Here is a 15,575-nt window from a genome sequence, read left to right as displayed (position 1 = left end):
TGGAAAGCAGAATATTTTTAAGTGAGGAATAGGTCAATTTTAGATGAAGGAGTGAAACTAAGGCAAGGGGAAGAATAAGGAGCAGAAACAAAGAGAAGAGAGGACCCAAGAAGCAACTGCACAAACAGAAGAAGAGAAAGAGGAAGATGACCAAAAGGGCGAGGAGGAAGGACTTGCCAGAGAACAAAGGACTACTAGATCTACTAGATCAAAATATAAATAAATGGAAATGGAGAAAGAAAATGGAATCTTCTCAGTAAACATAAATGGACTGAATTCCCCAATTAAAAGAAATAAGAATTTTAGGAAATTACGGAAACTGAATTTGGATATAATTTGTTTGCAAGAAATGCACATAAAAGAACAGCATAATAAATTATTGGAATATCCAAAAATTGGAAAACTTTATTATGCATCAGCGCAACAGAAAAAAAGAGTCACTATATACATTAAGGAGACAGTAGATTCTAAAATGGTATATTCAAATGAAGAAGGAAGAATTTTAATGGTAGAAATTTAACTGCATCAAAAGCAAATATTATTAGTGGCAATTTATGCACCAAATAATAATCAAGAAAATTTTTACAAAAACTTACATAGAAAAATAATAGAAATGGAGTATCAAAATATTTGCCTATTAGGAGATTTCAATGCAATAATAGATGGAAAAATTGACTATAAAAGTAACAAAACAGGGAAAAGTAGAAGAGGAAGATTACGGAAGAGGAAGATTACCTAAGACATTTTTTGATATGACGGAGGAAATTGGAATTCAAGATGTTTGGAGAGAAGTTAATTCACAAAAATTGCAATATACTTTTTATTCAAATAGCCAAAAATCCTGGTCAAGGATTGATATGATTTGGATGACTGCTGATGTGAGAATGAACGTTCAGGACATTGAAATAGAAACAGGCATATGGGCAGATCATAATCCTTTGAAAATGACCTGGAAAGGAATACAAAAAAGGCCAAGATGGACTTTAAATCATTCCATATTTTTTTAAAAAAAGAATGTATAGAGTTAACAAAAAAAATGGAACTCTTCTTCAAAGAAAATAAAAAAGAAAATACAATAGCACAAAATGTATGGGATACAGCTAAAGCGTATTTTAGAGGTATAGCTATAACGTATATGGCAAGGAAAAATAAACAGAGAAAACAGCAATATGTATTATTAAAAGAAGAATTTGGAAAGTTAGAATTAGAACTGCAAAGAAATCCACAAAAAAAGACTTTAAAAAGAGAAATGGACATAATAAAACATAAATCTGTTAGACTCAGAAAAAGTGGCAGAACAGATAAAAAGAGCGAAACAATTTTTTTTTTAAAATGCCAACAAGCCGGGAAGATGGTTAGCTTATAAACTTAAAAAACAGAAAGAAAAAAAGATACATAATTTACTCGATGGGAAAGGTTATTTACATTATAAAAATGAAGAAATAAAAAAGATAAAGAATTCTGTAAGGAACTGTATGATAAAGAGGAGATTTCAAGAGAGAAAACTGTAAAATATTTGGAAGAAAGTAATCTTCCAAAGATTTCAGAGACATTTAAAAATATGTTAGACGAAGGGGTTACAATGATAGAAATAACAGAGGCCATAAAGAGACAAAAAATGGGAAAACACCAGCTCCAGATGGACTCCTGGCAGAGTTATATAAGAACTTTCAAGAGATATTAAGTGAACTGTTGAAAGATGTTTGCAATGGACTTTTGTTAGAAGCTAAAATGCCAATGACATGGATTGAAGCAAATATTACTTTAATACCAAAAGAAGATTCAGATTTGACCCAGATTTGATTTTTTATTTTGATTTTATTACCGTAAATTTATATGCCGCCCTTCTCCCTGAGGACTCAGGGCAGCTCACAACAATAAAAATTTAAAAAACAGAGTAAAAATTTTAAAAGAGAATTAAACAATAAATGCAAAATTACGAGACAATTTAACCCAATAAAAAGCCTAATTAAAAAACGTAGTCAGTCCAGGCCCGCTTGTTGGAACAACCAGGTCTTCAGGTCATGGCGGAAGGACCGAAGGTCAGGGGCCGTCTGCAGCTCCGGGGGCAGTTCATTCCAGAGGGTTGGTGCACCCACAGAGAAGGCTCTCCCCCTCGCCAGCCGGCTTTGCCTGGCCGACGGCACCCTGAGGAGGCCGACTGTGGGTGCGAACCGGGCGATGGGAGGTTGACAGTGGCAACAGGTGGTCTCGCAAGTACCCCAGGCCTAAGCCATGTAGGGCTTTAAAGATTATTACCAGCACCTTGAATCACACTCAGAGGGTAACCGGAAGCCAATGAAGCTCGCGCAGGAGTGGTGTAACGGGAGTACCAAGATACTCCCATAAGCACCCGCGCGACCGCATTAAGAACTATAGACCGATTTCATTGCTCAATGTCGATTATAAAATGTTTACTTCAATAATGGCAGAGAGATTGAAAAAATATTTAGTTGAATTTATACACCCAGATCAAAATGGCTTTTTACCAAAGAGACAAATTAAAAATAACTTAAGAGTAATAATAAATGTATTGGAATACTATGAGCTACATCCAGGGAAACAAATGGCATTAATATTTTTAGATGCTCAAAAGGCATTTGATAATCTTTCATGGCAATTTATGATTCATCAATTACAAATAATGGACTTTGGACAGAATTTTATAAATATGGTAAAAACAATATATAATAAACAAACAGCCAAACTGATTGTGAATGGAGATTGTACTGAGAGCTTTGAAATAAGGAAAGGCACAAGGCAAGGATGCCCTTTATCCCCTCTTATTCATTTTCACTTTGGAAGTTTTAAATCAAAATATAAGACAAGATACAGAAATTAGAGGGTTGGGGATAAAGGGTGAAACAAGCTACAAGCATTTGCTGATGATTTAGTATTTATTTTGGAAGAACCCTCAGAGATGATACCAAAATTGTGGGGGAAGATAGAACAATATGGAGAAATAGCGGGACTAAAAATAAATAAAGAAAAAACTAAGATAATAGTTAAGAATCTTACGGATAGGCAAAAAAGCCGATTATCAGAAGTAACAGAGGTACAGATAGTGAAAAATGTTAAATATTTGGGTATATATTTAACAGCCAAATGCTCAACAATAAAAGAAGATAATTATACAAGGTTATTGAAACAAATAACCTTGGAAAAGTGGAAGAATTTACAATTGTCATTACTAGGAAGAATTGCCACAGTTAAAATGAATATATTGCCTAAGATTTTATTTTTATTTCAAACAAGTCCGATAAAACTTGGGGAAAAATTCTTCCAAGAGTTGAAATTAATTTCGAAGTTTGTATGGCAAGGAACGAAAGCTAGAATAAAGATGAAAACCTTGTAAGATGCTAAGGAAAATGGAGGCTTTGGCCTACCCGAGTGGGCGTCGTATTATCAAGCACCTGTATTAACATGGGTGAAAGAATGGATAATGCTTAGGAATAAAAGGTTGTTATATTTGGAGGGACATGACTTACAATTGGGGTGGCACGCTTTTTTGTGGTATGGGAAAAACAAAATCTAGTAAGTATTTTCAAAATCACTGTATTAGAAATGCTTTGATAACAGTATGGGAAAAAATTAAAACGAAAATATACGTAAAAATTCCAGGGTGGTTATCAACGACGGAAGCTTTTGCACACCCAAATTTGTTAGATTTTGAAAAAACTTGGGCATATAGAGATATTTGGAATACTGATGGGACATTAAAATCGAAACAAGAGCTGGAAAATCAGGGCATCAACATGTCATGTTGGGTATTGTTACAAATACAAAATAGATATGAAAAAGATGTGAAACTGCACAGATTTTATAAAGAACAAACTGTATTTGATAAGTTATTAACTTCTGATGAGAAATTAATTAAGAAAATGTATAATTTTTTGTTAATTTTAGAGATGGAAAGTGACAATGTCAACTGCGTATAAAGAAAATTTATATAAAATGTTTTATTGATGGCACTGGCCACCAGCAAGATTAGCAAAAATGTTTAAAAATGTATCAGGTAAATGTTCGAAATGTAAACATAATTTAGGTACATATTATCATATCTGGTGGGCATGTGACAAAGTAAAGGCCTATTGGAAAAAAATACATGCTTGGTTAGAAAAAATATTAGGAGAACATGTAGTATTTAATCCTGAATTTTTTTTATTAGGTATAGTACCAGAAAAGATTAATAAGCAAAACTTATATTTGGTTCTACATATTACAACTGCAGCAAGAATAAGCTATGCGCAATGTTGGAAGAATGAACGAATACCTTCAGAGGAAGAAGTAATTAAAAAAAATACTAGAATGTGCTGAGATGGACAGACTAACTATTAGACTGAAAGACAAAGAAGAAACAGAATATTACCAAAGCTGGAATTTATTCTACAAATGGCTAGAGGAGAGAACCAAAGAGTAGGACTTGATCCTGTATTAGCGTTTTATGAACCCAGACCACACGCTGGTTGAAAAATTAACATATGTATGTAGAGGGGAAAAATAAAATAAAAAAGCTTATTATGAAAAAAGGAAGTGTATTTTGAGGAACAAAATTTAAAATCATTTTAGTTAAAACATTTTAAGCTTATACAAGTTACCTCTCTCTGTAAAAATAATCTGTGTCTTATCTAGGTATGGGCAGGGTAGACGTAACAGTGCCCAAAGCTTCACGAGCCAGAAAAAAACCAGACTGATTGATAGATTTTAATCAATTTTTATAGTTGCTCATTTCACATATCCAACTCTAGGCAGCTCACAACAATTAAAAACAATAGCAAAAACAATAAAAGTGTAAATAAAAACAGCATACAACTACATTAAAAATTACTGTCAGAAACTCAGACACAAAACAGTCGCAATCAGTAGGTAAATGCAAGCAATACAACTGATTCAGCAAAACCATTGAAGACACTCACCACTTGCACTGGTCTCTTAGGTATAGAGGCACAGCCATGTCTTCAGGGCCTTTCTAAATGCCAGAAGAGTAAAGACCAGTCCATGGGAATTATTTTTATTTATTTATTAAATTTTTATCCTGTCTTTAGTACTTTATAGGTAACTTAAGGCAGCAAATATACATAATACTTCTTCCTCCTCCTATTTAACCCACACAACAACTCTATGAGGTGGGTTGGACTGAGAGAGGGACTAGACCTAGATCCCTCAGCACCAAAACTCTCTTCCTGGGTCCCATCAGATAACATTCCTTAGTAGATGGGACCCATAGCATGGTTATCTTGGCAGATCTGATGTGATGATGCAAAAGGGAAAAAGCAGTACCTCAAATATCTTAGCCCTGCATCATGTGGGGCTTTATTGAGCATTACCAACACCTTGAATTGTACCCAAATTTGTTTTATATTTGGCTCAACTTTTCTCCTTTTTTGTAAACCAGTCTTCTTTCTTTTTTGCTGCTTCTTAGTGCTGGACATAGGTTTTTGTTTTGTTTGTATGTTTTTCTGTTTTGTATTTTATCATCTGTGATAAAACTAAATATACTTAAAAAAAAGAATTATACCCAAAAGCATACTGGTAATCAAGGCAGCTTGCAGAGCAAAGATGTAAAGTGTGCTACTAACTGTTTTCTAGATTAATACCCTTGGAAGCACAAATGAGGTGACTAATTTGATCCCTAATCTGAAGGAGGTAGATCCTGATGTGGCATATTCTTCTGTTCCATATGAGAAAGGCTTTGCTTTACTGCTTCATCTGGAACAGCTTCTTGGTGGACCAGGTATTAATTTATTTTAAAAATACATGACTTTCTTTAACTTAGACATTTTACTATTGATTAATATATGTCATACTCTCACAGATATCTTCATTGGCTTCTTGAGGGCATACATCCAACAGTTTGCATACAGGAGTATAGTGACTGAAGACTGGAAGAATTTCCTCTACTCCTATTTCAAGGATAAGGTTTGGTGCTTGTAATTCAAGATTTTACTTACAGTTTAAACTAAAATAATGGAATGGATCGAAATTAAACTCTTTTACACAGTCTTTTCAAATAAACTGTCTAGTTTGCTTTTTATTTATTTAATTTGTATAGGTGCCCATCTCAAACCAGTGACCATTATTATTTTTCACCTAGTAGCCATGAGTGATTTTTTAGTCTTTTAAACTCAACTACAGATTAATCTTATGACCTGTTCAGACATTCTTTCCAAGAGATTTCCTTACCTAAACAGAGAAACAGAATGACCATGGTCAAGCAAAAACAAAAAAACAGTGGGAGCAGGAGTAACTTAAGACTTCCAGCCATCTTTCCTATTGAGTTTCCTTGTGTAAGACTGATGGAAAGTACTGGAAATCTCTCTCCCTTCCTCCACCTTCCTACTTCTCTGCTCCTTTCTTCCATCTTTCCTCCCTACCTTCTCCTTTCTTCCCTATTTGAAGAGAGAAACAGAAAACTTCCTCCCTCCCTCGAAGGCAGCTAAGTGCTTGCTTCTGGATAGATGAGGGCGTGAGGGACTGCACAAGTGGCTGGGAAACTGATATAGAATGTTGAAAATGAGGATTATGTTACTGTAGCAGCCTCATAGCTCTGAAGCTGCCATAACTTTTCCAAACTACATTCCTTTGGAGTTATGGGTCCCAGCATTCTGTAAGTTAGCCCATTTGAGATACCATGGATGAAAAGGTTTTATCCTAAGATGCCCCATTTCACCCATTTAAAAGTTACTGACATGAGAGTTTTAGTAGTGCATATATAGGCAATGAATTTATTAAAACAGGGTCATCCTATGACCTATAGGTCATTTTGAAGGAAAGTGGGAAAATTTGACGGAGATCAGAATAGTACTGCTTTTGAAGAAATATGTTTATGTGCATAAAATGTATCTTATTTAGATATTTAGGCCTGCATGCATCTAGCAGAGCCAACCCATGCTTTAGTTGTTAATGAATAAATTGTATTCTATTCATTATGACTGAAATCTGACAATCTGAAGACTAGATGATTTCTTACATACTCAGTTTTTGTGACTTATTTTAAAAAGTGGGGTATGTTACATTGATATGACTTTAAAACAATTTTGGTTCATGGTCCATATTTTGGCTAATCGGAGAAGTCATTTTTTTCTAGGTTGATGTTCTTAACAAAGTTGACTGGAATGCATGGATGCATACTCCTGGTATGCCACCAGTAAAACCTGAGTAAGAATATTCCTCTAGTATTTCTCACCATCTCTTTGTTATAGGTAGAGCTTTAAGTTGTATTTTTAAAGCTATTGCTTAATAAGTTGTTTTTTAAATCTACATTATCTGTTCTGGATCTTTTGTTTATTAGTTGATATGAAAATTTAGTTGATTGCTAGGTGAATGTGGGCCACATTATTTTTTTACATGATCCAAATCTATATATAGAATAGTTTTGTATAAAAATAACAAATTATTAAAAATCAATATTATCAATATTATTTAAAAATCAAGATTATCAAATAGCTATAAAATATTTTTGAACTATTTTAAATTCTACATATTTGTAAGAAAAGTTCTTTATATTACAGAATCTGTTACAAAGGCATGTAGAATTTTAGATATGCCAAAAATAAACGTGTAACCTCATGTAGATGGACATGCACGCATACTTTTACATTTGTAAACAAATCCTTTTCGTTTTTTCCCATCCTCAGATATGATACTACACTATCAAATGTTTGTGTTGTCTTGAGCCAAAGATGGATCAAAGTGAGTCTTCTAATGCAGGGCTTTTCAACCTTTTCGCCCATTGTACCACTTTTAGGATATGGCAACATCCGAGTACCACCAGTTGCCTAGCAAAGTGTCAAAAACTTGATGACCAAAAAAAAAGGAAAAAAGTGATGACGTACAGGTACTCCTCAACTTACAACAGTTCACTTAGTGACTGTTCGAAGTTACAATGGCACTGGAAAAAGTGCTCCCCAAGCCACAGCCCGGTGGTGCTCTTCCTCCTGTCTGATGTTTTCATTGTTGTCAGTATTTCTGTTGAGGATTGGCAGTGGGGGTGGGGTGGGGGGTTATTCCCTCGTCTGTTGGGTGGTTGCAGCAGGTTTTGGTCACTTCACATGACCCTGGGACACTGTGACCGTCATAAATATGAATCAGTTGCCAAGCCTGTGAATGTATATCACAAGGCCCTGGAGATGCTGCAACATTCTAGCTGATCGGCGCTTTTTCTGGGCTCAGCAGAAGCGCCAGGATCAGCACTGACTTCCAGCTGGAGCCTGGCGCTGATCCTGGCGCTTCCACTGAGCCCTGACAGCCCTGCAGCTCCAGCCGTCTCTCGCTCAGGCTTGTGCGGTGCTGCCACCGGTTTAACTCATTCCCTTCCCCTGCTACCACTTTTCTTGGATGGTCACATACCACCTGCCAGGTGCCAATGTACCACAGGTGGTACCCATACCACTGGTTGAAAAGCCCTGGTCTAATGCAAGGAATGTTTTATGTTTGTCAGGTATTATTTTAGTGTTCCACTTTGCATTGACTTTCACTTTCATAGTATACAATTATTATTTTTTAATCCCATTTATATCCCACCCTTCTCCGAAGACTCAGGGCGGCTTACAAGCTTAGCAGTAGCCTTCATTCTATGTATATGCCTGCTTATTAGGGCTTTCACACACACCCCAAGCAGCATTATTACAAAGTCAGCTTAATTGCCCCCAACAATCTGGGTCCTCATTTTACCTACCTCGGAAGGATGGAAGGCTGAGTCAACCTTGAGCCTGGTGGGACTCGAACCTGCACGAATTGCAGGCAGCTGGTGTTACTTAAGGAGGGATTAGCCCACTGCTCCACCAAGGCTCTTGCCTTTTTACTGAAATATTGTTTCATTAACTGTTGTCTTAGACTGTTTTGAACATTATCTCTTCATATATTTTTTCTTGGTGATAGCATGGTATGTGACAGACATTGCATGGATATACTCAATAGAAATATGTACTTGCTGTAATTCTATGTTATCAAGTTGTTCATAATTATGTGAAAGCAAAGCTTTAATTTTCATTATTGCAATTGGAGTAAGTTACACATTCAGTAGGAAGTATATTCTAATCTTGATTTTTTAGATATTTGTTATCTCTATAATTCTGTAAGTATGTAAAACAAAAATATTTCTTGTCTTAAAAGAAAACTGAAGTCCTTGGTGTTTGACCCTTATTTACCAAAGTGAGGTTTGGTAAATGAAATCCTTCTGTATGTAGGTCTTGGTATTTTAGAAACTATGACCTGCTTTGCACATCCCTACCCTGGGTGTATTTCACATTTCTTCCCAATTTGGCTTCCTTTAGGCCACTGAAAGTGATCTTGGCTCTTTCAGCTCAGCTGATATAAAAGAGATGTCTTCGCACCAAGTGATTGAGTTCCTCGCACTCTTGCTGTTGGAGGTAAATTGTTGCCAGCCATTTGTCATTTAAACATATATGTATTCAGCCAGACATTCAAAGGAAAGATTTTTTTCGAGGAATATGGCATAAACCTCACGGGCTGAGACAGTATTTAATTAATTTGGAAAATTGAATGTTTATTCAAATTGTTTGGCCACCCATCTCATCTAAATGATTCTGGGAAAGGTCACAACAGGTAAAAAGTTAAAAACTAATATACAAAACATAAATTATCAACAATAAATTAAAAAAACACAGAAAATCACGATCAGCAGCAGAATTCATTCTACATCAGCTCAACATAGTTCATGTCTTCAGGGCCTTCCTAAAGGCTGTTAGATTGGATGCCAGAAGAAATAATGCTAGGAATTGGTTACTTAACTTCCTTATTTCTATTTAATGAATATAGATCAAAGGTAAACTGAAGTTATATAATATTACTATTATCTGCTCTGAACTGCACTTTTTTACAATAGAGTGAGTGAATTTCTATAAAAACTGCTTGGAAACTGGCATCGTTACTTAGAACTAAAGATAAATGATTGTGATTTTGTTCCCCTTTCCTTTTCCTCCTTGTCTGTCCTTCTCTTTCCCACATACACACACGGTTTCAAAATTCATAGAACCCTCTTCCAGTGAGCCATGTGAGACGAATGCAGGAAATCTATGACTTCAATGCAACAAACAATTCGGAAATCAGATTCAGGTTGGTTAAAAATCCAGAAATTAATATATTGAAAAGATTGCAAATCACGTTTTTCTACTTAGTCCTATTGCACGTACCCCTAAATCTCTCACGATGGAGATTAGAAATTATACATGGAAACAAATTCATAGAAATAAGCAGCTGTTCAAGAATGTGTGTGTGAGTGGATCGTGTACCCTCGGAATTTTAAAGAAGGTGAAAAATGAAACTTTTGTTTTGTCCTTCTCTGTTAGGCTCCTTTAAATAATGAATTATACCTGATAATACCAGTTGCCTAGTTGGAAACCTAAGTTTGCAGACTTAATATACTTACTTTGATGCCAACAAGCATTGTTAGACTGTTAAGCTTTTGGCTAAATAAGCCATTACTATATCAGGACTATATATTTTTTTTTGTTTCATCCTCATGACTTCAGTGCTTTGTTTCCAGTCTCTTCAATTCAAATTTTAATCAGTTGGCATTAAACCACAATTTCCTGTTCTGGTCTTCAACAAGCAAGGAGGGTTTTAAAGAGATCAAAATGAACGTTCCAAATGAGAGGAAAAGGGAAGGGAGTGACCTACTGGGCCTGACAGCCAGTCCATAATCACCTACATTTTTTAAGCCAAGAATGTTACATTGCAATTTTTGTTAAAATTGTCTAATCTGTAGAGGGTGCTGCCAAATTTTAAAATGCTAAATAGTCTATTTGATTAATTGTTGTCTATATGTTATGTGCAAGAGTCTTGCAGATTTGTTCAGTTGTCCACAATGCACTGAAAAGCTATCTCTGTCAGATTGATTTGATGCATGTTATAGAATAGAGCAAGGGGCGCGGTGGCTCAGTGGGTTAGGACACTGAGTTTGTCGATCAGAAGGTCGGCAGTTTGGCGGGTCGAATCCCGAGTGCCGCATAACAGAGTGAGCGCCTGTTACTCGTCCCAGCTTCTGCCAACCTAGCAGTTCGAAAGCACGTAAAAAGGCAAGTAGAAAAATAGGGACCACTCCGGTGGGAAGGTTACAGCGTTCCATGCGCCTTTGGCGTCTAGTCATGCCGGCCACATGACCACGGAGACGTCCTCGGACAAGCGCTGGCTCTTCGGCTTTGAAACGGAGTTGAGCACCGGCCCCTAGAGTCGGAAACGACTAGCACGCATGTGCGGGGGAACCTTTACCTTTACCTTTATAGAATAGAGCAAACTGACATTTTTTTTAAAAGGAAAAGTTGAAAGCAGATGTCCAGTGTGTGATAAAGCTTTAGGGTATAATAAATTTAAAAATATGACTATGAAAGGGATATCTTGCCAAGACAGCTTGTGCGTCTTGTGTGCAATGCACTTCTACTAAACTCTACTGCTGCTAGAGGCAAATTATCATTTTTAATAGCTTTTCTTATGCACCAGTTAAATTTGTTTAATAACTGGATATCTGAAAAAGATAAATTATATGAGTAACTATTCTTAATTTGCTTAGTGGTTCAATTTAGGAACAACATATTGTAGAACCTGGATTATTACTTTTGTTATATATTAAAAGGATATATATATATAAAATTGTTAAGTGGTTTATAGTAGTACAAAGGAATCCAATAAAAAGGAAAATGAACTTCATTTCGCTACCTTTCAGATGGCTTCGCCTCTGCATTCAAGCCAAGTGGGAAGATGCCATCCCTCTAGCTCTAAAGATGGCTACTGAACAAGGCCGCATGAAATTTACTCGCCCACTGTTCAAGTAAGACAAATGTCAAAATGTTTTAGCCATTTTACTGATCATTGATTTATATTTCATTATTTTTTTCTTGACTTTTTCAAAATCACCAATACTATAAAGAAAATGCAAATATGCAACTTACTTATTAATTGTATTACTGTGGAATTTGTACTAATTTCTGTTTAGTCTATTTCTTTTTCTTTCATATATGATACAATACAAATTTCACAACCTGGATGTTGAAGGAGCAAGAATTAACAACCTTTTTTATGAAGCTGGCATCACTGTTTTATAATGTCATTTTAAAACTTAAAATCTAAAGAATAGCAGTTATCATAAGACCGCATAGGAGAACACAGATCTTGTTAAATTTGGCTGTGAGATTTTGGCTTGTTGTTACTGGAGATTAATGAATATCATCTTGTTAATCTCATTTGATTGAAGCTAGCAGTCTAACAGGCAGAGCAATCTTCTATATAATGAGGCATTTTGAAAATATTGGATGGTTTACACTAGCTGAGGCCTTGTTTTGTTTTATCTATCACTCCAACTTTGGAGTTTTTAAGGTAGCAGATGGTATATACATTTTTTACATAATGTAAATTATATTAGGCAGAAATGTAACTAGGTAAGTTCTAAAAAAGGTTCATGCAAATCTATCATGCAGAACTTTTCTCAAAACTGCAGATAGTTGGAGTAGATAAACTATGTCATCCTACTTAGTTCAGATTACAGCTTTTATTATGTAGAACACTAATGAAAACAAAAGCACTAAAAAATTTTTTTTTTGTTATGTGGAATTTTTTATAGGGATCTCTATAAATTTGAAAAATCGCGTGAACAAGCCATCAGTGCTTTCCAGCAGCACAAAGTATCTATGCATCCAGTGACTGCAATGTTGGTATCCAAAGATCTGGGCCTGGAGGGACAAACAGCCTAACCTCTGCAGAGTTCACAGTGCTGACCCTGTATAAGAGAATTTTGCTATTTTCAACACTATTGCTAAAAAAATACAAATTGAATCATGGTAGATCTCACTTGCTTTATTACTTCGTACTCTGAACCTGGAACAAAGAAGCTCTTTCTAGATTTTCTAGAGTTTTGCACTTGTTACATGCACATTCTGCAAACCTGGAGGAAACCCTCCCCCTATATTTTTCTACATTTTGCTACACTAGTTGTACTTTTACCACAACAAATATAGGTACTAATGGACTTTATTGAAACCGTATTAATCATAGCTTTTTGAGTTCTTCTACCTGCAGTCTATTTTTATTTTGGTATACTTAATAACGCAATCATTGACTTCATCAGAAAATTGAAATAAACAATGAACAGATGAATCTCTGGCTTATACTCTTTCTTTAACAACGTTGGTATAGCTTTTGTCAAAGCCGTCCACGCTGAAAGAACGATGACAACGTGGTACGGGTGACAACGAGGTTTTCTTTACTTCAGAAAAATCCTAGCAGATACAAAGTCAGCATTGGGAGCTAGACGTCCCAACACGTCTTTTATACATTGGGGGTGATTAGCCCCACCCCTCCCCATGCAAACCAGCATCCGGCTGAGTCCGCTCAAAACCCACCCCCTTCCCAGCTCTCCGCACGTCACCCCGCCCTTTGTGCCTGAGCTCCCACACAGACTCCAGGTGAGTGTATGCCCTTATACCCCCTTTCGTGCTCCTCCACCCCTCCTCCGTGCTCCCCTCCACCGTCCAGCGCATCAGTGTTACAGTCCCCCTAACAGCTCCCCACAACGCCCCGCTGTCCGGACTTTGTTCTGAGCTGCCCGACGCCCCCGCCGAGGAACAGGCGGCTGGATAATCCCAGGACGAGTTGCGGCTGCCGGTCTGACTGCCTGTGGGTCCTTTCGGCAGCTCCGTCGACGCAGACGCACCGGAAAGCCACGGAACAGCTGCCCGTCGGTGGCATGGCCATGGGACTTGTGCAGCTGCCCGTGGTAGCTGGCGGCCATTTGACTGCTGGATGTGCTGTTCCCGGGTGGCTCCAGCAAGAAGGTTCGGGTGGGCGGTTTGTGCGGCGTTTCCCCTGCTCCCCTCGTGATGTCGAGCCCACGGGGCTTGACAGCTTTCATGTCTGACTCGTGAGTCAAATCTTTGCCTTTTAAAATATAAAGACAGAAATAATTAACCAGTTTATTTTTATTTATAAGATTTATATGGTATGGTGACGTACAAGGACTAAAACACAAAGCCCACGGTACATAACTCCGGCACCCAGGATAAAACAACTACCTTGTTCATCTAGAAATGCAGTAGAGCTTATTTAACCACCTGACTCAAACAGCTAGGCTGCGAAAGGCTAACAGAGTCAGGGCCATCTGAATCTTCGGAGGGATGCTGTTTTGTAAAGTACCACAGGTAGTCCTCAACTTGGAACAGTTTGTTTAGCAACTGTTCAAAGTTACAATGGCATTGAAAAAAATGACGAACGTTCTTCACACTTACGACTGTTGAAGCATCCCCATGGCCACATGATCAAAATTCAGATGCTTGGCAAGTACTTCATATTTTTGAGAGCTGCAGCGTCCTGGGGTACTGTCATCACCTCTGGCGATCTTCTGACCAGCAAAGTCAATGGGGAAGCCATATTCAATCAAGAGCCTTATTACTAACTTAACAACTGCAGTGATTCCCTTAACAACTGGCAAAGAGGTCGTAAAAAGAGGCAAAACTCACTTAACAAATGTCTCACTTAACAGAAATTTTGGGCTCATTTGTGGTTGTAAGTTGAGGACTACCTGTATTGCTGGGGAGCCATAACTGCAGAGTCTAACAAGATATCATGGTTTTGATAGGAGGGGCTCAGAGCATGCCCTCTGATAGATCTGTGCAGGAGTAGGCAACCTTGGCTCATTTATGACTCATGGATTTCAACTCCCAGAATTCCTAGCTGGCTGTACTGGCTCAGGAATTCTGGGAGTTGAAGTCCACGAGTCATAAAAGAGCCAAGGTTGCCTACCCCTAGTTTAGGTTGAATAGAAACGATAGGAGACAGATTGTCCCCCAAATATATATACTGCACAGATCCATTGGTCTATTGCAGGGGTAGGCAACCTCGTCTCTTTTATGACTCTTGGACTTCAACTCCCAGAATTCCTGAGTCAGCTGACTCAGGAATTCTGGGAGTTGAAGTCCATGAGTCATAAAAGAGCCAAGGTTGCCTACCCCTGGTCTATTGTGATACTCGAGACGCAGCCACAATTCCCTAGTAGTTTTGAATGTTTTTACAACTATATTTTAATTCTAGAAAATTTATATCTGACCCTTTTCATTTCTCCATATTGTTTATGGAACATGATTAGTTTTTTTAGAAACATGCTGAATAATTTTGCCTAGAGATAAAGGGTGCTACTGCCTGCAATGAGGGAAGAAAGATGTTTTAGAGAAAACGGAGTAAAGAGAAATTAGTTGAGAGCCTTCCCATGCCACTTCCAAGTATACCCAGAAGACTGGGTGCGTGTATAGAGAATTGTAGTTTCCATGTACTGTAGTGAAATTTCAGTCTATTTCCCCATAGCCATATTTATACTTGTATGGCTTTTTGCTTCTAATTTGACCTGCATTTCAATATGAAATAATACAACAGAGAAATCTATAACACATACTACTTAAATGTTCTGTATTCACATTTAGATTAATGATTAATGCTAATAGGTCTATTACTATACATATGACTTCTGTGAGGGCTGAAGTCTAAAGGTTGTTGCTTTACCCTAGTTACCTCATGATCAATACTGATTTTGTCATTAGAGAAATCTTTTATATTCTTTAAAAATGTGGCCA

The 15,575-nt window shown here is 37.0% G+C and overlaps 2 protein-coding genes across 2 annotated transcripts in view; one reads left to right on the top strand and one right to left on the bottom strand.

Annotated features, from left to right (window-relative positions):
- LTA4H (leukotriene A4 hydrolase) overlaps window positions 1–13,110 on the top strand; it is a 28,289-nt gene extending 15,179 nt beyond the window's left edge. The window contains exons 12-19 of the mRNA XM_083365989.1: window positions 5,590–5,734; window positions 5,816–5,919; window positions 7,088–7,158; window positions 7,638–7,692; window positions 9,276–9,371; window positions 9,995–10,077; window positions 11,684–11,788; window positions 12,578–13,110. Coding sequence (XP_083222115.1) covers window positions 5,590–5,734; window positions 5,816–5,919; window positions 7,088–7,158; window positions 7,638–7,692; window positions 9,276–9,371; window positions 9,995–10,077; window positions 11,684–11,788; window positions 12,578–12,707 — 789 coding nt within the window. The 3' untranslated portion in view covers window positions 12,708–13,110. The remainder of the gene's footprint in view (window positions 1–5,589; window positions 5,735–5,815; window positions 5,920–7,087; window positions 7,159–7,637; window positions 7,693–9,275; window positions 9,372–9,994; window positions 10,078–11,683; window positions 11,789–12,577) is intronic.
- The window catches only part of SNRPF (small nuclear ribonucleoprotein polypeptide F), a 228,793-nt gene that overhangs the window by 116,863 nt on the left and 96,355 nt on the right, over window positions 1–15,575 (bottom strand). The window lies entirely within an intron of this gene.

This window comes from Vipera ursinii (assembly GCF_947247035.1).
Source record: "Vipera ursinii genome assembly, chromosome: 6".
Classification (NCBI taxonomy): domain Eukaryota; kingdom Metazoa; phylum Chordata; class Lepidosauria; order Squamata; family Viperidae; genus Vipera; species Vipera ursinii.
This window is presented reverse-complemented; position numbering and strand designations above follow the sequence as displayed.